Source organism: Phaenicophaeus curvirostris, chromosome 24, assembly GCF_032191515.1.
Source record: "Phaenicophaeus curvirostris isolate KB17595 chromosome 24, BPBGC_Pcur_1.0, whole genome shotgun sequence".
Lineage (NCBI taxonomy): Eukaryota > Metazoa > Chordata > Aves > Cuculiformes > Cuculidae > Phaenicophaeus > Phaenicophaeus curvirostris.
In genome coordinates, this window is record NC_091415.1 from 3043454 (window position 1) to 3063188 (window position 19735).

A 19735-nucleotide genomic window follows, 5' to 3' on the forward strand; every position below is an offset into this window, starting at 1 on the left:
GTTCAGCCCCTCCCATGGGCACGATCCCTCTTGGCTGTGTCCCTGCGTGAGACCCACAGTGGGAAGTTGATCACAGCTCCGTGAGCTGGGCACAGCTTCATCCTCTATCAGCACTTGGCTGCTTCTCTATCGCAGCCTCAATGAGGGCGATCCTGGCCTGCTGAGCACTGTCCAGCTCATGACAAGAGTTGTGCATCAGCTGGAGGGTGGAATCCGACCCCTCTGCCCCTGCCTCGGCTGCTTGGCAAGTGTTACAGGGACAAGGTGGCTGTCCCCTCCGCAGTGGCACAGGAACCTGCCCCAGCAAGAACTGAGACCCTTGTTACATCTGGTGTTTGGTTTTGGTGCAAAATAAAAGCTGCTGGTAGCTGGAAATGGGGGAAGGTGGATCTGTGGGGACTGATGCATGATTTGTGCCGGAGCAGGAGGTGCTCGGACCTTCTCCTGCAGCTGGAGGTACTGGGCAAGTCCAGAGCAGGAGCAGAGATGCTGGTGGATGTATCTCAGTTCCGGAGAACTCAGCACAGGAAGGACATGGAGCTGTTGGAGCGAGTCCAGAGGAGGCCATGGAGATGATCTGAGGGCTGGAGAACCTCCTGTACGAGGACAGGCTGAGAGAGTTGGGGTTGTTCAGCCTGGAGAAGAGAAGGCTGCGGGGAGCAGCTTCCAGTGGTGAAAGGGGCTCCAGGAAAGCTGGGGAGGGGCTCTGGATCAGGGAGGGCAGGGATGGGATGAGGGGGAACAGTTTCCAGCTGCAAGAGGGGAGATTGAGATGAGATCTTAGGAAAAAATAAGTTTCTCTGTGAGGATGAGGAGGCCCTGGCCCAGGTTGCCCAGAGCAGGGGTGGCTGCCCCATCCCTGGAGGGGTTCAGGATGAGTGAAGACATCACAGGGAGCAAGAGCTGCAGAAGGAGCAGGGAAGGGGGGAAACAACCCCATCTGTTCTCTACCTGCTTTGCAGGAGTGGTCCCTATCCAGCCCTAAGCTCTCCCTGACCTGGTAAAGTCCAGACCCAGCTCTCTGCTCCAAAAAGTCATCTTTATTGTGCCAAGAGGTGTCGGGGGTGGGGGGGATGATTGTAAACAAGTACGTGAAATATACAGGTTAAGTTACTCATCGTCTTATTAACAAAATAGAGCTCTATCTATATTTACAGACTTTGAAGAATTAAAAAAAAAACAAACCAAACAAACAAAAAAGAAGAAAGAGGAAGACCTGCATCGTTGTTGGGCACATCTGCTTCCAGCTGCTTCTGCAGAACAGCCCATCCCACCCCGGGAGCCAGCATCCCTTCCCCAGCCAGAGCAGCACAGGGAAGGGGAATAAATAAAGCACTGTCGAAGGGCAAGAGAGGTGTCTGGGTGGGTGAGGAGGCAGAATGCATCCTTGGCTAAACCATGTCCTGCTGGCAGCTCAGCAGGATGCAGGGGAGCAGCACCGGGGCCCCCAAGCTGTAGAGCTGCTGCTCCAGACCTGCTGAGGAAGGGGGGGCTGCTGCAAAGCCCCCACTGCAAGGCTCGTCCTCCCACTCTAGCTCAGATCCCAGACAGCCCCAGCTCCTTCTCCATCCCCAGCAAGGTCCAGGCTGGATGCCAGGCTCTGGCTGCAGCCGTAGTGCCTGTTTCTGGCTGCGGCCACAGGGAGGTGCACGGACTCTGCGCTCAGCTGGACACCGTGCGTGCACAGACAGACACCGTGCGTGCACAGACAGACACCGTGCATGCAGCCAGACACTGGGCACGCACAGCTGGACACCCTGCACGCACAGCTGGACACCATGCATGCACATCTGGATGTGATGCACGCACAGCTGGACACCGTGCATGCAGCCAGACACTGCGTGCGCACTTGGACACCGTGCACACACAACCATGCGTGCACCCTGAACTCCCCTGGTCCACAGCAAGGGGTTTTTTTTTGAATGATTTCTTGCTTTCTTTCTTAAATTGCTGTTATTTTGCTCTCTTTCCGAGGTTTTCATGAGCACAGGCGGAGCCTGCAGCGTGCAGAGTCGTCCCCCCTGCAGCCAGGGCTTGTGTCCAGCCGTGCCCAGGACAGGGGCCAGCAAGGGCTGGGATAACGGTGCAGCCAGGGAACAGGCACCCGCTTTATTTACAAAGTGGGCCAGAGCTGTCAGGAGCACAAAGGGCTCCTCGGAGCCCTTGGCCAGTTCTTGGGCCAGGCGAGAGCTAAAAATGACTCCACGGGAATTTGCTGGCAGGCTCGAAAGGCTGAGGGGGAAAGGCGGTGGCGAGGTCAGACTGGGCTGAGCGAGGGACAAGCGTGTCTCCATCCCATCTCCCTGTCCCCATCCCATGTCCCCACTGGAGGGGAGGCTCTCTGCAAGAAACCTGCAGGTGATGGAGGGCTGGGAGATGCTCTGGAGTTTTTCCCTGCAGCCTGGTACCCTCAGGTCCCTCCCAGGGGACAGCGAGTGGGTGACAACTCTGCAGCAGTGGCACCTGCACGCCCCAAACACTGGAGCAAGACTGAGCCAGCTCTCATCAACCTACCCAGTGCGGTGGACACATCCCAGCTCATCAAACCCCTGGGAAGCATCTCACCCTCCTTGGGATCCATTTGCAGGCACCTGCTGGGGTAGCAGCTCTCCTCTGCTCCCAGCACATCCCATCAGGGGATGCTGCGACCCCCTTTTTGGTGCCACCCTCAGCCGCCACCCCCCCAGCCGCCCTCAGTCCGTCAGCACCACCAGCTCTCCATCACTCTTGTCCTCACCCTCCGAGTCCTCCTCCTCGCTGTAGCGGTACATCTCGCCCTCGGCTACCGAGTGGCCGTCGTCGCCGCCGCCGCCGCCGTCGCCTTCCTTGAGGCTGCGCGTGTTGACGATGACGGGCATGCCGGGGTCCACGCCGCGGGGCAGGTAGTGCTCCATCAAGGGGGGGGTCAGCTGCACGCCCACCGGCCGCTGGTACAGCACATCCGAGGAGGAGGGGGGCAGCTGGCTGCCCTGGGGCCTGCGGGACAGGGGAATGCAATCACCGGCCGGGGCGTTGGGTGCATCTGCGTTGGGTGCATCTGCATCGGGTGCATCTGCATCCAGCTCCCTCTGCAGCACAGCCCATCCCACCCCGGGAGCCAGCGCCCCTTCCCCAAAGACCCCCAGTCCCAGCCAGAGCAGTGCAGGAGAGGGGAATAAAAGCGATAAAAGGCAAAGAGAGGTGTCTGGGTGGGTGAGGAGGCAGAACGCGTCCTTGGATAAATCCTGCTGGCAGCTCTGCAGGATGCAGGGGAGCAGCAGCGGGGCTCCAATGCTGCAGAGCTGCTGCTCCAGACCCCCACGCTGCGTCTGAGGATGAGGATGCAGCCCCAGCTCTTTCTGCATCCCCACAAGGTCCCTCCATGAGCCCTGTTGGGTGGAAGGGGCGCGTTACCCTATCAAGTAGCCCTGCCTGGCGTCCTGCCGCCGGTTCCTCATGAGCGCCTTGTACTCGCCCACACGCAGGCGCTTCCCCTCCACGATGCAGGTGCGTTTGGGTCGGGGCTTGTATTTATAGTCGGGGTATTTCTCCAGGTGCTGCCGGCTCAGCCGGGCTTGCTCTTCATAGTAGGGCTGCTTCTCCTGGTTCGTCATGGACTTCCACCGAGAGCCTGCACAGAGATCAGACACGGGTCAGGCTGCCTGCTGGGATGAAACCCAACTCCTGGTTGAGGTCACCACCACCAGGGTTAATTAACGTGCACACCGGGAACAGGTCCCCAGCCTTGACCTTCCCCAGGCACTTCTTGGTGATCCTCTGTCCTCTCCAAGGTATGGTGAGCAGATGCTGCAGCAAAAATAGGCTGCGCTGGCGTGTGAGTCGCATTCCCTAACTGGCTGACTTGTATTGTCATCACCACCAGCACCCGAGGCAGGAGGGCACAGGGCCAGGCTGGTGGAGAGGTGATCAAGCCCCACAGCTCAGCACTTGGGAGCCTTCAACTGGACCAACGTCCAGTTTAGGAGAGAGGAGAAGCTGGAGATGCTTGGAGATGCTCAGATCCTTGGGGATGGTCAACAGTCGACAGCATCCAGCCCTGAGCGTCCTGATGGGACTATGGAGTCAAGCAGCCTTTGAGCAGGGCTTTGGGCTTTAATCTCATGAGGAACGGCTGAAGGAACTGGGTTTGTTTAGAAAACAGGAGGCTGAAGGGAAACCTCACCACTGTCTAAGACTGCCTGAAAGGAGATTGTAGAGAGGTGGGTGCTGGTCTCCTCGCCCAAGAAATAAGGGATAGGACAAGAGGAATTGGCTTCAGGTTGCACCAGGGCAGCTTTAGACTGGATATTAGGAACAATTTCTTCATCGAAAGGGTCTTGGGCACTGGCAGAGGCTGCCCAGGGAGGTGGTGGAATCGCTCTTCCTGGAGGTGTTTAAAAGATGGGCAGATGAGATGCTCAGGGATCTGATTTAGCAGTGGGACAGGTACGGTTGGGCTTGAGCGTCTCAAAGGTCTTCTCCAACCTAGAGATTCTATGATTCTAAGTGATGCTATAACATCATCCTGGTGGGCATCTCCTGATGTGGGTGGCTGAGGATGAGCAGAGTGAGGGGATGGAGAAGGGGGTCCCACCCTGCCTGGCACTCACCCAAGATCTTGCTGATACTGGAGTTGTGCATGTCTGGGAAGGCCTGCAAAATCTTCCTCCTCTCATCCTTCGCCCACACCATGAAGGCGTTCATGGGCCGCTTGATGTGGTTGTTGTTCCTGGACTCGGGGAAGTGCCGTGAGCCTGCGAGAGAAACACCCGGTCAGGAGCCAGAGGGAGGAGCAAATGGGGCCAAACCATGGTACTCTTAGCCGTCCTCACCATCCATCTCACAGCCCAACATAGCTTCGTCCAGCCGGTGGGCAGGGGTGTCCTCCATTCGCTCCTTCACTGGGGAAGAATCAATCCCAACGTGGTCCTGCAGGAGAGCAGAGGGTCAGGAACCACCAGCTCCGAGCTAGGCAGAGACCAGCTGGGGTTGGAGAAGGGGACGGCGCCCACCCCACGCTCACCTTGCGGTAGGGATTGCTCAGCGATGCCTCCATGGCCCCACTGTGGCCGTGCAGCAGCTGCCGTGCATCCTGGATGGCTTTGGTGATGGCATCGCCTTCGCCCAGGAACCCTGGTAGGACACGGGCACAGACACCCATCAGCACCAACGCCTGCTCCTTCATCACCCCACAGCACCTCATCCCACCCCAGAAATCCCAGCTGAGGTGGGGTACGGAGTGGCAGGTGCCCACCCAGGCCACCCCAGGGAGGAGGAACCCCAGGGAGGAGAGGTATCTTCCATCCTGGACGTGGCCAGGGAAGGGCATGGGACCATCCACCAGCGAAGGCACTTGGGAACCCACCCAGAGGCAGGTTGGATGGGCTGGTCTGCAGGTCCCTGGTGGCCCCGTGACTCGGCGTGAGGGACTGGCAGCTGCTCATCTTCAAACTGGGCGAGCTGGAGGCACTGGGGATGTCGGAGCCTTTGGGTTTGGCCGTCAGGTTCAGTGGCTGCGAGGTCTCCTGCGGCAGAGGGGAGAGAAGGTGAAGCACAGAGCCCACCGCGCCCTAACCCAGGGGACGGAGGTGCTTTGGGGCTGTACCTGCATCTGGAGGTGGCCCGAGCCGGCGGGTCTCTTCAGCGTGGGAGGAGGGGGGCTGTGCAGCAGCTGCACCGGGTAATCCACTGCGGGGAGCAGAGGTGACATGCGTTGGGGGACGAGGCCACCACGAAGGGCTGGGACAGTCCCGGGGAACCCCAACTCACCTGGTTTGCAGGGGATGGGCTGGATGGGAAGCGCTAACTGGGAGTCGGGAGCGACGGGGAGAGGCTGGTGGCTGGGGGTAAAGGCGGGGATCATGACGTAGGGCATGTTGACCTGCTGGAGGGAAGACGGGGAGAGAAGCAGAGAGACCAAAGAACTGTTGTGGGACACTGCAAGCAGGTCCTGGCCCCGGGAGGGAACACGAACCCTGCATGTGATGGGGTTCATTCACCCAATACGGGAAAGGAGACACGGGGAGGTGTCCCCAGCCTTTACCTGGATCTGTTGCTGCAGGAGGTTGATCTTGTGCTGCTGCTGGATGAGCTGCTGCTGCTGCTTGGCGATCTGGCAGAGGGGAGATGGGGGGCTTAGTGGCTTTGACAGCAGCACCAAGCTGGCCCACCAGCAAAACGGAGACAAGGGATGTGCAGAAGGGCCAGAGAACCACAGGGAGGGCAGGCACGGGGCGGCTGAGCTGCACCCGAGCCATCTCCCAGGGCATGGGGAGAGAAAGGGCTGGGAGGGATGGTGTCACCCCCACCCTTAGCACCGAATGGGCTACTGGAGAGTGAAAAAGAGGTGTCCAAAGAGTCAAGAGAGCACAGTCAGGAAGGGCCCAGTATTTTAAGGGGTATAATTTCCATCATAGAATCACCAGGTTGGAAAGGACCCACTGGATCATCGAGTCCAACCATTCCTATCAAACACTAAACCATGTCCCTCAGAACTTCATCCACCCATCCCTTAAACCCCTCCAGGGAAGGTGACTCAACCCCCTCCCTGGGCAGCCTCTGCCACTGCCCAATGACCCTTTCCGTGAAAAATTTTTTCCTAATGTCCAGCCTGAACCTCCCCTGGTGGAGCTTGAGGCCATTCCCTCTCGTCCTGTCCCCTGTCACTTGGGAGAAGAGCCCAGCTCCCTCCTCTCCACAACCTCCTTTCAGGGAGTTGGAGAGAGCAATGAGGTCTCCCCTCAGCCTCCTCTTCTCCAGGCTAAACAAATCATCTATCTATCTATCTATCTATCTATCTACCTACCTACCTACCTACCTACCTACCTACCTCTCTATCCATTCTTCTCTCCCTCCCTCCTTTCCTTCTTCCATTTGTCCCTCCACCCATCCCTCCATTCATCCTTCCATCTATCCCTCCCTCCCTTCCTCCATCCATCCATCCATCCATCCATCCATCCATCCATCCATCCATCCATCCATCTGTCCCTCTATTCCTCCATCCCTCCATCTGTCCCCCTCTCTCTCCCTCCATCCCAGCCTTTGATCCTCACCCTCCTGGAACCAGGGAGCAAGACAGAGAGTCTTTGGAATGAGGACAGAAAACAGGAAGGTTTCCAGGCAGACAGTGAAGTCCTCCTACACCCAATACCAAGGCCACCTCCCCACAGCTGCCAGGGGACACCAATATGGTCCTGCACCCAGAGCCAGCAGATCCCACAGGGATCACCGAAGGGATGGATGGTACCTTGCAAACGCTGCCCCCGAGCAGGCTGCCCACGGGGACCCGAGCTCACCTGCTCTTGCTGCTGCCGCGCCAGCTCCATCTGCTGCTGCTGCTTCTCGAAGAGCATCGCGGCCATGTTCTTCTGCTCCGAGTGCGCCGTCAGGAGCTGGTCCCGCAGCGTGGACAGCTGGTTGATCATGACAAGTAACTGGAGCTCCTTCTCTGCCAGGCTTTCCTGGGTTCCTGGAAAAAAAAAAAACCAAGTGGTTGTGGGTCAGGGGCTTGGCGAGGGTAAAGAGCATCATCACTACCGTTGGGTGATTGTGGCCAGGGGATGGCTAATGCACAGAGGGTGTAAAGACCCATCTCGTGTTGAACCATCCCTTCAGAGGCAACCTTGCATCAGGGATGTTCACCACCCCAAAAATATAGTTAATAATTTGGTTATAAAGGTATAAAACCTTGCTCAAAGCACACAGCCCTTCCTAAAGTGGGAAAGAAGGGCAACGAAGCTGGTGAAGGGGCTGAAGAACAAGTCTTATGAGGAGCAGACGAAGGAACTGGGGTTGTTTAGCCTAGAGAAGGCTGAGGGGAGACCTCATCGCTGCCTACAACTACCTGAAAGGAGGTTGTAGAGAGGTGGATGCTGGGCTCTTCTCCCAAGTGATAGATGATAGGATGAGAGGGAATGGCCTCAAGCTGCACCAGGGCAGGTTCACATTGGATATTAGGAAAAAATTCTTCACTGATAGGGTCATCGGGCACTGGCAGAGGCTGCCCAGGGAGGTGGTTGAGTCCCCATCCCTGGAGGGGTTTAGAAGATGGGCAGATGAGGTGCTTAGGGAGATGATTTAGGAGCGGACGGGTACGGCTGGACTTGATGATCTCAGAGGTCTCTTACAACATAAGGATTCTATGATTCTATGAAATGCCACGTTTCCAGCCCAGGCTGGCCAGGCACAGGGCGCAGGAGAGAGGATGGTGGAGATGGGTGGCCAGGGGGAGACCTCACCTTTCACTTCCTTGGACTCAGCAGTGTTTCGGCCCAGCAGCCGCTCTTTCCAGTCACTGGACAGTAACTTCTCAATGGTTGGCATCACTGTTTGCACCAGCGGGGACCAGGGGGGGCAAAGCAGAGAGAGGGAGAGGACAGCCAGGTGAGCACAGCGCTGTGGCATGAGGTGGCTCATCCCATCCCACAGCTTTGGAAAAATAGCAAGGGGCTGGAAGGGAGCAGCAGGGGGTCCCAAGAGGCCACTTGGAAATCTTTCCTACCTTCCTTCAAGTTCTTGTTGAAGTCCAACTTCTCTTGGCTGCCGACAGCCGGCTCAAAGGCAGAGCGCCTGGGCTCCAGCACATCACTGGAGGGCGAGCAGGACTCCTGCGACACACACAGCGTTACTCAGCACCTGATTCCAAACAGGAATTGTCCCCAGGTCTCTGGGCAGGAGATGCTGGGCTGGTAGGATGCTCAGAGCTGGCCCTGCCCAGCTGAGGTTTAGGCTGAACATTAGGAAAAAATTTTTCACGGAAAGGGTCATTGGGCAGTGGCAGAGGCTGCCCAGGGAGGGAGTTGAGTCACCTTCCCTGGAGGGGTTTAAGGGACGGGTGGACAAGGCGCTGAGGGACATGGGTTAGTGATTGATGGGAATGGTTGGACTCGATGATCCAGTGGGTCTCTTCCAACCTGGTGATTCTATGATTCTATGACTGCTGGACCACACTCGCTCCAGGCCAGCCTGAGAACATCTCTGCTCTTCATGCTGCAAAGACTTGTTTCTTTTAGTCTGCCCAGCTCCTCCAAGCCCTCTCCACCCCAGGAGGCAGCGCAGGGAGCCAGCGGGGAGCTGAGGCTGCTGGGCAGAGGGAGATAAAACCCAACAGTAATTAAAAAGGGAGGCTGAATGGATGCAGCACATCTAGAGGTGGCTGGGGGAGGGCTCCATGCTGAAGGCAAAGCACTCGCATCCCAGAGCCGACCCAAGAGCATCAACGATGGCCAGAAAGCCTCTGGTTTCAGCTTCGTTCCCTTGGGATGAGGAATAACAACCACCCAGGGGAACAACCACCCAGGCGAACAACCACCCCCGTCTGTCAGGAGACGGAGCCCAGGTCTGGGGTGGGACCCCAGCCAGGACCAGTTTTTGTGACAGCCCTGGGACCCACCTGCGGCAGGACCTGGGGGTCGGTGCCCTCCTTCAGCGGTGGCCCCGGCGGGTCACTGGGATGGGGTTCGGTGCTGGGGGCAGCCCCCGGCGGGGACTCGTAGGCGCCCTCCTTCTTCTCCTCCGTCTTGATGGTGCAGTTCACCATGCTGCCCGCTCCATCGAGCTCCAGGGGGGGAGAAACGGGGCTCCTCATGGACATCCTACGGGGTGGTAGGGTGGTCAGCAAAGCCATAGGGCACCCCCCAAGCCACGAGCGCCCCTTTTCCCAGCCTGACCCCACACTGGGGTGCCCTGTGCTGCTGGTTTTCAGAGGTTTTTTGCTTTCTGCCACGGCTTGGTGAAGCTGAGCTCTTGCTCCTGGCTCCCTGAGCTCAGGTTTGAGCAGATTTGGGGCTCAGTGGCCAAAACCTCCCAGGGAAACAAGCCCTTCACACTTTGGGCTGCAAAGGGAACGGAGCAACAAAGCAAAACCCTGAAGAAAGAGAGGTAGTGGCATGGGATTTAGGGGCAATATGAGCAGCACACGCCTTCGTGCATCACCACGATAGAGACCGATGCCAGCAGCACCCTGGGTCCCTGGTTCTCCTGAGCTGCCCCTCGCCACCACCCCAGGAGCCACCTAGGAAGCCAGCAGGCAGGTTTCCTGCTCCGATGGGAAACGGAGCTCCTGGTCCTGCTGAACAGAGGCTGGGATGGCCACCAGAATCACTCCTCTAGCAAAGCCTCTGGTGTGGAGCTGGGATCAGCCAAGCCCTGGCCAGGGAATGCTTTTCCCTGCCCTCAGTGCCATGGTTGTGGGTGCTGATCGAGCTCCTGATGCAGTATCCTGATCCAGCTGCTCGGCCGGGCACCACAGAAGTGATGAGGGATGAGCTGTGTGACCCCAGCAGACCCCAACCGTGGCCAGAGCAGCTATTTTCAATGAGATCTGCCCCAAAGAACACGTCACAGCCACATCCCTTGCAAACCCCTGGCTCTGCTGCAGCTTCTGGGACTCCTGGGGTTGCAGGGACCTTATCCCTGAGCGAGTGCTGAGGATGCCAGGACCTTTGCATAATGGGGCAGCGCCCGCATGTGAAGGATTCACCTTCTCGAGGCCACCAACCCTGCACAGCAAGAATGGGAACAAATATTACCCTCCCAAAGCTCTCCTTACAGGGATGAATAATGGGAAAATGAGGCTATTAAGGAAAGGATTTACACAGGTCAGAGCCAGGATCCAGGATCCAGGCTGTGGGACCACGGCTGGAGGTGGGAAAGGGCTGTAGTGGGATGGGGAGAGCATCCTGCTTGGGCTCTGGTACCCTAGAACCAGGACCCCCACGTTCTGTCCCCTCCGCACACCCCACGGCTCACTGGGACCCCCTGAAATGGGGGCAGCAATTACATAACAAACAAAGCCCAGCTCAAGCTGCGAATTAATCAAACCGCTGAAAATAAAACCTTCCTCTCAGGAACTTCAAACAAAAGAAACGAAAACAACAAGGCCGGCTGGGTAATGAAAAGCCAGGGTTGTGAATAGGGGACAAAAGGAAGTGGAACAATAGGGTGTTGGACAAAAGCAATAAAGTAAAGGGAAGTGTGACAGCTCCACAATAGGGCACTGTGCTCGCCAGCCTTTCTGATCTTAGCGGGGCTTTTTTTAATCTCAGTTCCCTTGCCCTCCGCTTGAACAAACCGTGGCAGGGCCAGCAGGTTTCCTCCAGCCTCAGCATCACCCGCTATCAACTGCATCCTGCCCCGGCTCACCTTGGTGGGGAGGGCAACCTGGCCATGGCTCAAAAACACCCCCCCAAAGCCTCCCTCGTCTCAGCCGGGGACGAACCGGACACGCTTGGTGGCAGGCGGCCAGCGGGGAGCTGTGCCCACAGCTCCATCAGCTCCAGAGCCTGCGCTGCAGGTGGGGAAACTGAGGCACGAATGTAGAGTGCCTTGCCCTGGGTGCTTTCCTGAGTGAGGATCCGCAGGTGTGGGTGCACAGGTGCTCCCTCCTTCCAGCCTGTTTGGGTTTTTAAAGGCAAAACCCCCTGCTCAGGGCATCCCAGCTACAGTTCTCAATGCAGATGCTCCCTCCTTCCAGCCTGTATGGGTTTCTAAAGGCAAAAAACTCCTTCTCAGGGCATCCCAGCTACAGTTCTCAATGCAGATGCTCCCTCCTTCCAGCCTTTTGGGAGTTATAAAGGTAAAAACCTCTTCCCAGGGCATCCCAGCTACAGATCTGAATGCAAATGCTCCCTCCTTCCAGCCTGTTTGGGTTTCTAAAGGCAAAACCCCCTGCTCAGGGCATCCCAGCTACAGGTCTGAATGCAGATGCTCCCTCCTTTTGGTCTTTTGGGGGTTCTAAAGGCAAAAAAACTCTTCCAAGGGCATCCCAGCTACGGTCTGAATGTAGAGGCTCCAGCCTTCCAGCCTTTTTGGGGGTTCTAAAGGCAGAAAACCTCTTCTCAGGGCATCCCTGCCCTCCCTCCCTGTAGCTGGATGCCTGGATGCCCAGGCAATGGGGCAGCAGCAGCACAGAGCGATGCTTTCAGTTTGAAACACACACAAAAGCGATGTCCCACCCCTCTGACAGGTCACGTTTCTATTGTCCTTAGCCTCCCGGTGCCACTGGAAGTTTACTCTAAAAATGGGGCCGTAACTTTAATAGGGGTCTGTTTGAAAGGGGCCTCGCTGTGGGTTTATTATAAGGTTTGCGGAGCAGAATAAAAGAAAAAGAGAGAAGAAAAAGGAGAAAACAGTGCCATTATCTTGTTACAGGGCCGGTTCCCCCAGCATGGGCTCAGGTGCCGGGCTCTGGGGCTGCCTGAGACAGACAATAGGGATCAGAACAATTGCCTTGGCACAGGGAGTGTAACAGATCTTTGCCTTTAATGCTTCCTGTTTAATACAGGGCGGAGGGGAAGGGAGGGAATGGCATTGGGATGCAACGTGCCTGCCCAGAGGACCAAATCGGAGCTGCCAGGGAGCCCTTGGTGAGGGACCAGACACCCAGGCGGCTGCTTTCTCCAAGCATGTTTTGGGGGGCATGATGGGGATGAGCCCTGAAGCCCTAAACCACCCATACAACACAGGCATCGATGTGTTCACCTCACCTCCAAACTCCAGCCACGCAAGTCCAAGGGCTGGGATTTTCAGGATGGGGACAGCTTTTGTTTTGCCATTCAGAGCCCTGAACGGCACGTCCTGCAATTCTCGCCGTGGCCGTGCCACCCTTCCTGCCCGCCAGCCGATCCTATCGACCCCGTTTGTGCTGCAGCAGAACAGCTCGAAAGGCCAAGGGGCACCAGTGTGCCAGCAAGCCCGCACCCTGCCTGGCACCACAGCAGCTCGAGAGCATCAGGAAGATGCTGGGATCCCCTCCAGCACCCAGAGCCGCTTCCCAGTCGCTTATGCAGGCTCTGGCTTTGCAGGGAAGGGGGCTGCTGGCATCTCCACAGCAGCTCAAGAGCATCAGGAAGATGCTGGGATCCCCTCCAGCACCCAGAGCCGCTTCCCAGTCGCTTATGCAGGCTCTGGCTTTGCAGGAAAAGGGGCTACTGGCATCTCCAGAGCAGCTCGAGAGCATCAGGAAGATGCTGAGATCCCCTCCAGCACCCAGAGCCGCTTCCCAGTCGCTTATGCAGGCTCTGGCTTTGCAGGGAAGGGGGCTGCTGGCATCTCCCCACCAGCACAAAGCAGCAAAGGGAAGAAAAGGTGAAAAAACCACTCAACAAAGGTGTGGGGCCCTCTGGATCAGGCTTTCTCCCCGCAGCAGATCCTGTCTGCAGTCAAGAAAAGGGTTGCTGGTGGAAGGGGAGGCTTGGAGGTGAGGTTGCCCCAAGGGAAAGAAGGTTTGGGCAGGGACAAAGCAGACGGTGAGCTTAGGTGAAAGCCAAGTTCTTTGCAAAAACACAGGAGAGCACAGAACACACACTGGTACAAGGAAGAGCTGCAGCGCTGCTCGGTTTGGGGCAGCGGAACTGGTCTCAGGAGAGGATGCGGGTGCAGGAATGGTCCTGCATCCCTGCCCCATGGATTGAGGGCTTATCCCACCCCAGAGGACTGAGCCACAAAGGGCTCCCAGAGGAGTTGGACTTGGGGAGAGCGGAGTAGGGAGCCAGGTTGTGCAGATTTTCAGGCTGCCCATGGTGGGCAGGCTCTTGGGGTTTATCATTTCCCTCTTCCTCCCCAATCGCAGCTCTTAGTTCTTGGGTTACGGCGGACTCTTCCCTTCAGGAGCCCAGCGTGGTACCCAGCCATCCCAAAGCCAATTCACCCATCCCAAGCAGCACAAACCCACATCCCACGGCTGCATCCTACCTCTCCACGCCATACCACCAGCCTAGCCAGAGGGAGAAGCACACAGGGCAAAAAAACTCAAGCAAAAAACTACAAGCAAACACGGCAATGCCAATCACGCACCAGCCACGTGCAGCGCTCGCAGCCCCCGGCACCCTCTGAGAGAAAGGGGGTAGAGGAAAAAATAAGACACACACGGACGTTTTCTTCTTCCGAGCAGGGGCTGAGGGACAGACAATAGCCTATCTCCTGCCAGACGAGAGGGTTGCTTTCCTGCCAGACTCGGAATGTCCTTTCGGGGCTGTTTCCAACCGTTTCCGCCCGGCGTGCCTTCACACATAAAAGAATGGATGGTTTCCTCCGCTGTGCCCGGGCAGGGATGACCAGGGACAACCAAGGCAAGTGGCCCTGGCTGGGGGAAGTTCACGGGGGTACCATCCCTCCCCTGGGATGCCGAGCATCCCCCGATGCTGGGTTATTCCCTGCGAAGGCAAAAGCAGGAGGGATGGAGACGGCCAGCCCGTTGGCTTCACGCTCGCGGCGAAACGGGGCAAGAAGTGCAATACCGGCTTCTGGGAAAAAAAAGGAGGTTTGAAACCCAGAAGGCATCTGGATGCTGAATGTGTTCAGCCCTAGAAATTCTGCCACCACATGAGCACCACAGCTTGAGGTGTCCGTGATGGGCAAGAGCGATGGACTCGAGGACCACGTGCTCCCCCGTGGGGCTGCGACACAGGCAGGCGTGTGCTGCCCCACAAACCAGGGCACGGCAGCAACGGAAACGCATTTAGGAGAGCATGAGCTAATGCTTTACACACCTTCAAATGCTGCGTTTTTTAACATCGTACCCATCAGGGTGCTGCCGTGGAAAGCCACAACCTCCATCAGCCCACAAGGTTGCTGAGAAAGCTGCAAAATCAAGGCCGAGAAGGGAGATGTTGGGCAGATTGGGGGGATTCCATGGGTAGAGGGGCAGCAGTAAGTACCCAGGATGGAGCCTCCATTCCTGAAGGGGTTCAAAAATCATGTACCCGTGGCACTTCAGGACACGGTTCAGTCACCACAGCGGGGTTGGGCTGACAGCTGGACTGGGTGAGCTTAGAGGTCTTTTCCAAGCCTCGTGTTTCTATGATTCTAAAAGCCCCGGCGTCAGCAGGAGCCGGGATTTCACTCTGTCCACACAAAACAGACCAGTCTTTGTCCAACCTCCATCCACCACCAGGTCCCTGAAGGCAACTTCTCTCCCCATGGAGGATAACGGCCTCTGGAAATGTCTCTATAGGGTCAGAGCGAAACAGTGATGCTACGGTGAGAGCATCGGCATCATGGAAACTCCCGGCACAGGAAGGAGCAGGGGGGTCAACCCTCTGCATGTGCCGCCCTGAACGCCACACCTTTCACATGGGTCATAAAATCATAGAATCATAGAATAGTTTGGGTTGGAAGGAACCTTAAATATCATGTAGTTCCACACCCCTGCCATGGGCACGGACACTGGATGAGGCTACCCAAAGCCCCATCCAACCTGGCCTTGAAAACCTCCAGGGATGGGGCAGCCACAGCTTCCTTGGGCAACCTGTTCCAGTGCCTCATCACCCTCAGAGTGAAGAAATTCTTCCTTATATCTAGTCTAAATCTGCCCCTCTCCAGTTTATCCCCATTGCCCCTCGTCCTATCACCACAAACCTTTGTAAACAGTCCCTCCCCAGCTCTCTTGTAGCCTCTTCAGGTACTAGAAGGTCGCTATAAGGTCTCAGAGCCTTCTCTGTCCCCTCTCCAACCAGGCATGGGACCCCCATGGGGGATTATCTCCCCTTTTGCTCTTGGAAGAGTTCCTATTGCTTCAGCTTCCACGGTCTTTGGCAGGGGAGCATCAATTCTCCATCCACTAAGATGAAAAGCAGCAATTCAGGGTCTCTGATTACCACACGGCACTTGGAAGGTTTAACCCTAAAGCAATTACGGGGGGAAAGGATGGATCCTCAGGCTGTGGCCGGGGCAAGGAGAGGATCTGGGTTGCTTAACAGGATGGCTGGATGTCAGGTATGATGTCTCAGGTTGGATGGGGCTTGGAGCCCTTGATCCAGTGGGAGGTGTCCCTGCCCATGGCAGGGGTGGAACTGGATGGGCTTTGAGGTCCTTTCCAACCCAAACCTCTCTATGATTCTATGTCCTCCCCCACCTACGCACACCAGGAGACTCCAGCTCCATGGATGTTGTCTCAGCGCACCGGCCGATGGCTGAAGCGAGCACCAAGCCACAGCAGATCTGAGTCCTTAGAGGGCAGCTCTGTCCTCCTGCATTTCTTACTTTCAGAGGATGATCCCACTTGCTAGAAGGCACCTCACCTTCTCGGAGCTTGCACCCTGCAGCGTGGGGTTGTCCCCTGCCACCAGACCAGAGGAGGCAGTGATGGAGCCAGGACACACGGGATGCTCCAGGTGGAAATGGGAAAACAAAGCCCATCATAACATCAAGACAAGCACAACCGATTCCCTGGGGGTACACGGGTCCATCCGATCCAACACGTTTTAACTGGGGTTGCATCCCAGCCTCCTGACGCCCCCTCTTACTCAGAATTTCCAGCCTACGCCTCACTCGGGTTTCACAGCGCTTCTTGGAGGGGGTTGTCACTTTGCTCTGGTTTCTTATGAGGTGGCAGAGGGACACATCACTGCAAAATGCTTTCCTGCCTTGGCATAAAGGATTACTCAGCCGGGGGCTTTGCTGGAAGCCCCCAGCAATGCCTCCACGCCCAAAATCCAGGGATGCTGCCTCTCACGAGCCCGGCTGCGTTAGGATGCAGATAAAAAACACCCAGTTGTTTATAACTATCAAAATAAAGCACTCAAATACAAAGAGGTGGTTGGATCCTTCCCTGAGTGTAAACTGGCACCAGTCCACTGCCTTCACAGCCATGACCCAAACACATTTTTCCTTTACTGGGACGAGCGATAGGATGGTTTTTAAGTAGGGGGGAAAAATTAAACTGAACCTCAGGTGGAATTTCCTGGCTGCGAGATTTATTAGACGGGGAATGATCTCATCAGGGAAGAGGAGGAAACTCCGTCGCGCTGGAATTATTTAAAAACCGTGCGAAGCCCGGAGGAAGAAGGCGCGGGAACAATCCCGGCGACAGCCCACATGATGGTTGGGGACCGCGCTGGTCATTCCCATTTCCTGGCCTCAAGACTAGGCAGTCTGCAGGCTGCTTGGGCTTTTTCTCCCACTCCGTGAGATGCATCAATAAGGAAAAAAATCTCTTTGCACCATCGCCGGCTTTGCAGGCAGATGGGTTTGTTGTCCAGGGAAGGTTATGGGGTTCAAAGCATCTTTAAGAAGAAGCCCTTGGGGGTGCAGGAGAAGCACTGAAGGAATAAATTCCCCTTCCCTGCAGGTCTAAATGGTCTGGGGGAAAAAGTAAAAACCTCACAATCTTAATATTTTCAGAGAGACCCCCTTCTCATTGCATCCCTCTCCTCTGCTCGCCGTTTCTTCCCCTGCATTAAAACCCAAAGCAACATAGAAATATCACAGCGTAGCAGCAAGGGAAGAGGGAGGCGAGGCACGAGGAGGGAGGAATGCTGAAGAACAGGTATTTACTCTTTCTTTCCTTTTTTTCCTGCCTCAGAAATAATGTTTGAATGAAGTTTCCTCCTTTGTGCAAAGCTTCGCTTCGATGCAAAAAAAAGCCCTGCCCAGCTCACGGATGCCAAACCTTCGCACCCAGGGGGCTGGATCAGTCCCACTGATGCCACCAGTGGCCACCAGCCCCCAGGGTGGTGGGTGCCAGGGAGCTGCCCAGTCTCTGAGATGCAGCAGAATTCCTTGAAGTTGCTCCTAAACCCCTTCCCACCACCTCAGGCATCAGCTCCTTGCATCTCCCCGCTCCACGATTTAACCAGTTTGCATCAAATCATCGATTATGGGAAAGAAAAATCAAATTAATAAGCGAACCCAGAGCAACTCAAGAAAGATCCAGAGGAGCCAGGAGGCAAAGGATGGCAACGACTTACCCAGCCCCAGCGGGATGGCTCGGCGATGCCGGCACAGTGCGGCGAGGGAGTGCGGTTAGCACTTCTCCCTCCTTGTCTTCGCAGTTTCTGTCCTCCCCTCACGCAAACGCGGCCCTCGGGCTTATCAGGGAGGCCAATCGTGGTGTCATTTTTGTGTAATTTCACTCACTCAGCGTTTCCAGGCAGAGCGGAGGGCGCGTTTGACTCGGCTGCTTCGTAAACAATACTTTCCTATCGCATGACGGAGGGGCGAAGACATCTGACCCCTTTCCTCTCCTGCTTAGGAAAAAGAAAAGACACGGGGCTCGCCCACCTCCTGGGCTGGGGCTACAGGGAGGGCAGCACTTTCCAACCCTTTTTTGCATGCCCCGTGCCTTGGGGAACCCACGGGTGAGGTTTGTGGCACGTGGGACCTGATGCTACTTCACCCCATTGTCCATCCCACATCATCCCATGGAGTTGGCTGGCGCCCATCACTCCCTACCTACCCTCATTGAGCTTCTCATGGTATTTTACAGCTTCTACTAATGCCATGATTATTATTTAAGCATCCCTCGGGCTTTGCGGGGCTCCCATTTGTGGGGGTCAATCCCATCTTGTTTGCGCTCGGGTGAGGCAGGCACATACGTGAGCAAAGAAAGGATGCTCGGAGTCAGCCGTAGCGCCTCTCGCACAACCAAAAATCTTTGGCAACCAAAAATCTTTGGCAACCAAAACTCATGGGGCCAAGCTTCCGCCCGCAATGCTTCACACCTCGCAGCCAGCAGCGCCCCGGAAACCTTTAGGGGTCCCGTTGCATCAGATCCTGAGCTGCAGCAAACAGGTTCTTACACCAGATCTGTTGCTTGCTTGGTCACGGAGGGACAAAAGCTCCAAGAAGCCACTTCACCCTCCCCAGCTGCTGCTCAAATTCAGGGCAGGGGGAGCTCCAGTTGCTGGTTTGACATTTCAGCAACTGATTTTTGATGCTGGCGTGATGGGAGCTGCCCTGCAAACCGTCAGGGCCATCATTGACCTCCCTCTGAAAGAAAAAGCCTGAAGGATGGGTGCTTGGTGCCAGCAGCTGTCCATCATCCACCTCAAATCATCACACCCTCACTAATAGCAACCCTGACTCCGCTCCTGCTGCGCTTCAGCTCCAGAGAGTCATGGCTGGCTGGGTCTGGATGAAGACCCCCAAGGAAAACACTTTCAGCCCGAGTTCTCTGCCTTATTAGCGAAAGCCTTGGCCACTTTGATGGTGTTATCCCTGATTCAGGGTGTGGATTCAGGCTCCGTGGCTGGGAGGTAGCTCATCTGCCCCATTGCTCTGAACCAGAGCAGCCACGGGGCTCGCAACCAGCATCGTCTCTGGGGCCACCAGCCCCGCTAATGGGACAGGGCTCAATTAGCAAGACAGGTGGAAGCAGGGGGCTGGTTCATGTCATTTTTGTTGCTACAGTCTCTTTACTTCAAGGGGTTCCTCCCCGCTTCAGGACCCAAGGAATCCAGTGGCAGCGACCCTCTAACGCACAATCATCCTGCAAGGCTGCATTCTCCTCCCGCCCCTCGTCTCCCCTCTCGCTTCAGAGGAACTAAAGCCCATGAAATCCTGGTCATGCCGGAGCTCCCGGCCAGGCTCCTGCCCTCTGAGGCAGCAGAGAAATCAGGGAACAAGCTTTTACTGTCCTACTGGGATAGTTTTTCATCGCACAACAAAAAAACAGCTCCAGCAAGAAGCCGTCAGCCCTCTCCGTTTGCAAGGGGTGTCCAACTGCCCCCGCCAGCCGGGGCTTCCCCGCGTCCCGCAGCACAAGGGGCTCTTTGTGCCCAGCGGCACCTGTCCCTCCTTCCCCGTATCCCGATTTCCCCTGGGCTCCCCGAGCCTGCGTTATCCAACGAGGGGGCTTTGGCAGCTCCTGTCTGCACGTGCCGCGTCCCGATGTGGGCACAGTTGCTCCGTCTGCACACAAATGCAGGAGAGCGCACGCATCCCGCTGCGTCGTGCACCACTTGTGAGCTCTGGGGTGGCTCTCGGACAGCACAGAATCATAGAATCATAGAACCACCAGGTTGGAAGAGACCCACCA

At 56.6% G+C, this 19735-nt stretch overlaps 1 protein-coding gene across 7 annotated transcripts in view; it reads right to left on the minus strand.

Moving 5' to 3' along the window:
• Positions 1–1020: 1020 nt before the first annotated feature.
• The window catches only part of SOX13 (SRY-box transcription factor 13), a 44285-nt gene continuing 25570 nt past the window's right edge, over positions 1021–19735 (minus strand). For 4 of the 7 annotated variants that reach the window (XM_069876118.1, XM_069876117.1, XM_069876120.1 and 1 more), the window contains exons 2-14: positions 9371–9572; positions 8480–8585; positions 8217–8303; positions 7275–7447; positions 6023–6091; positions 5749–5863; positions 5585–5667; positions 5345–5504; positions 5003–5112; positions 4812–4908; positions 4590–4733; positions 3394–3610; positions 1021–2976 (exon numbers count right to left, since the gene is read on the minus strand). In XM_069876118.1, the coding sequence (XP_069732219.1) occupies positions 2694–2976; positions 3394–3610; positions 4590–4733; positions 4812–4908; positions 5003–5112; positions 5345–5504; positions 5585–5667; positions 5749–5863; positions 6023–6091; positions 7275–7447; positions 8217–8303; positions 8480–8585; positions 9371–9571 (1845 nt within the window). In that variant the 5' untranslated portion in view covers position 9572 and the 3' untranslated portion in view covers positions 1021–2693. The remainder of the gene's footprint in view (positions 2977–3393; positions 3611–4589; positions 4734–4811; positions 4909–5002; positions 5113–5344; positions 5505–5584; positions 5668–5748; positions 5864–6022; positions 6092–7274; positions 7448–8216; positions 8304–8479; positions 8586–9370; positions 9573–19735) is intronic. The other 3 variants (XM_069876121.1, XM_069876122.1, XM_069876123.1) reach the window with 3 other exon arrangements.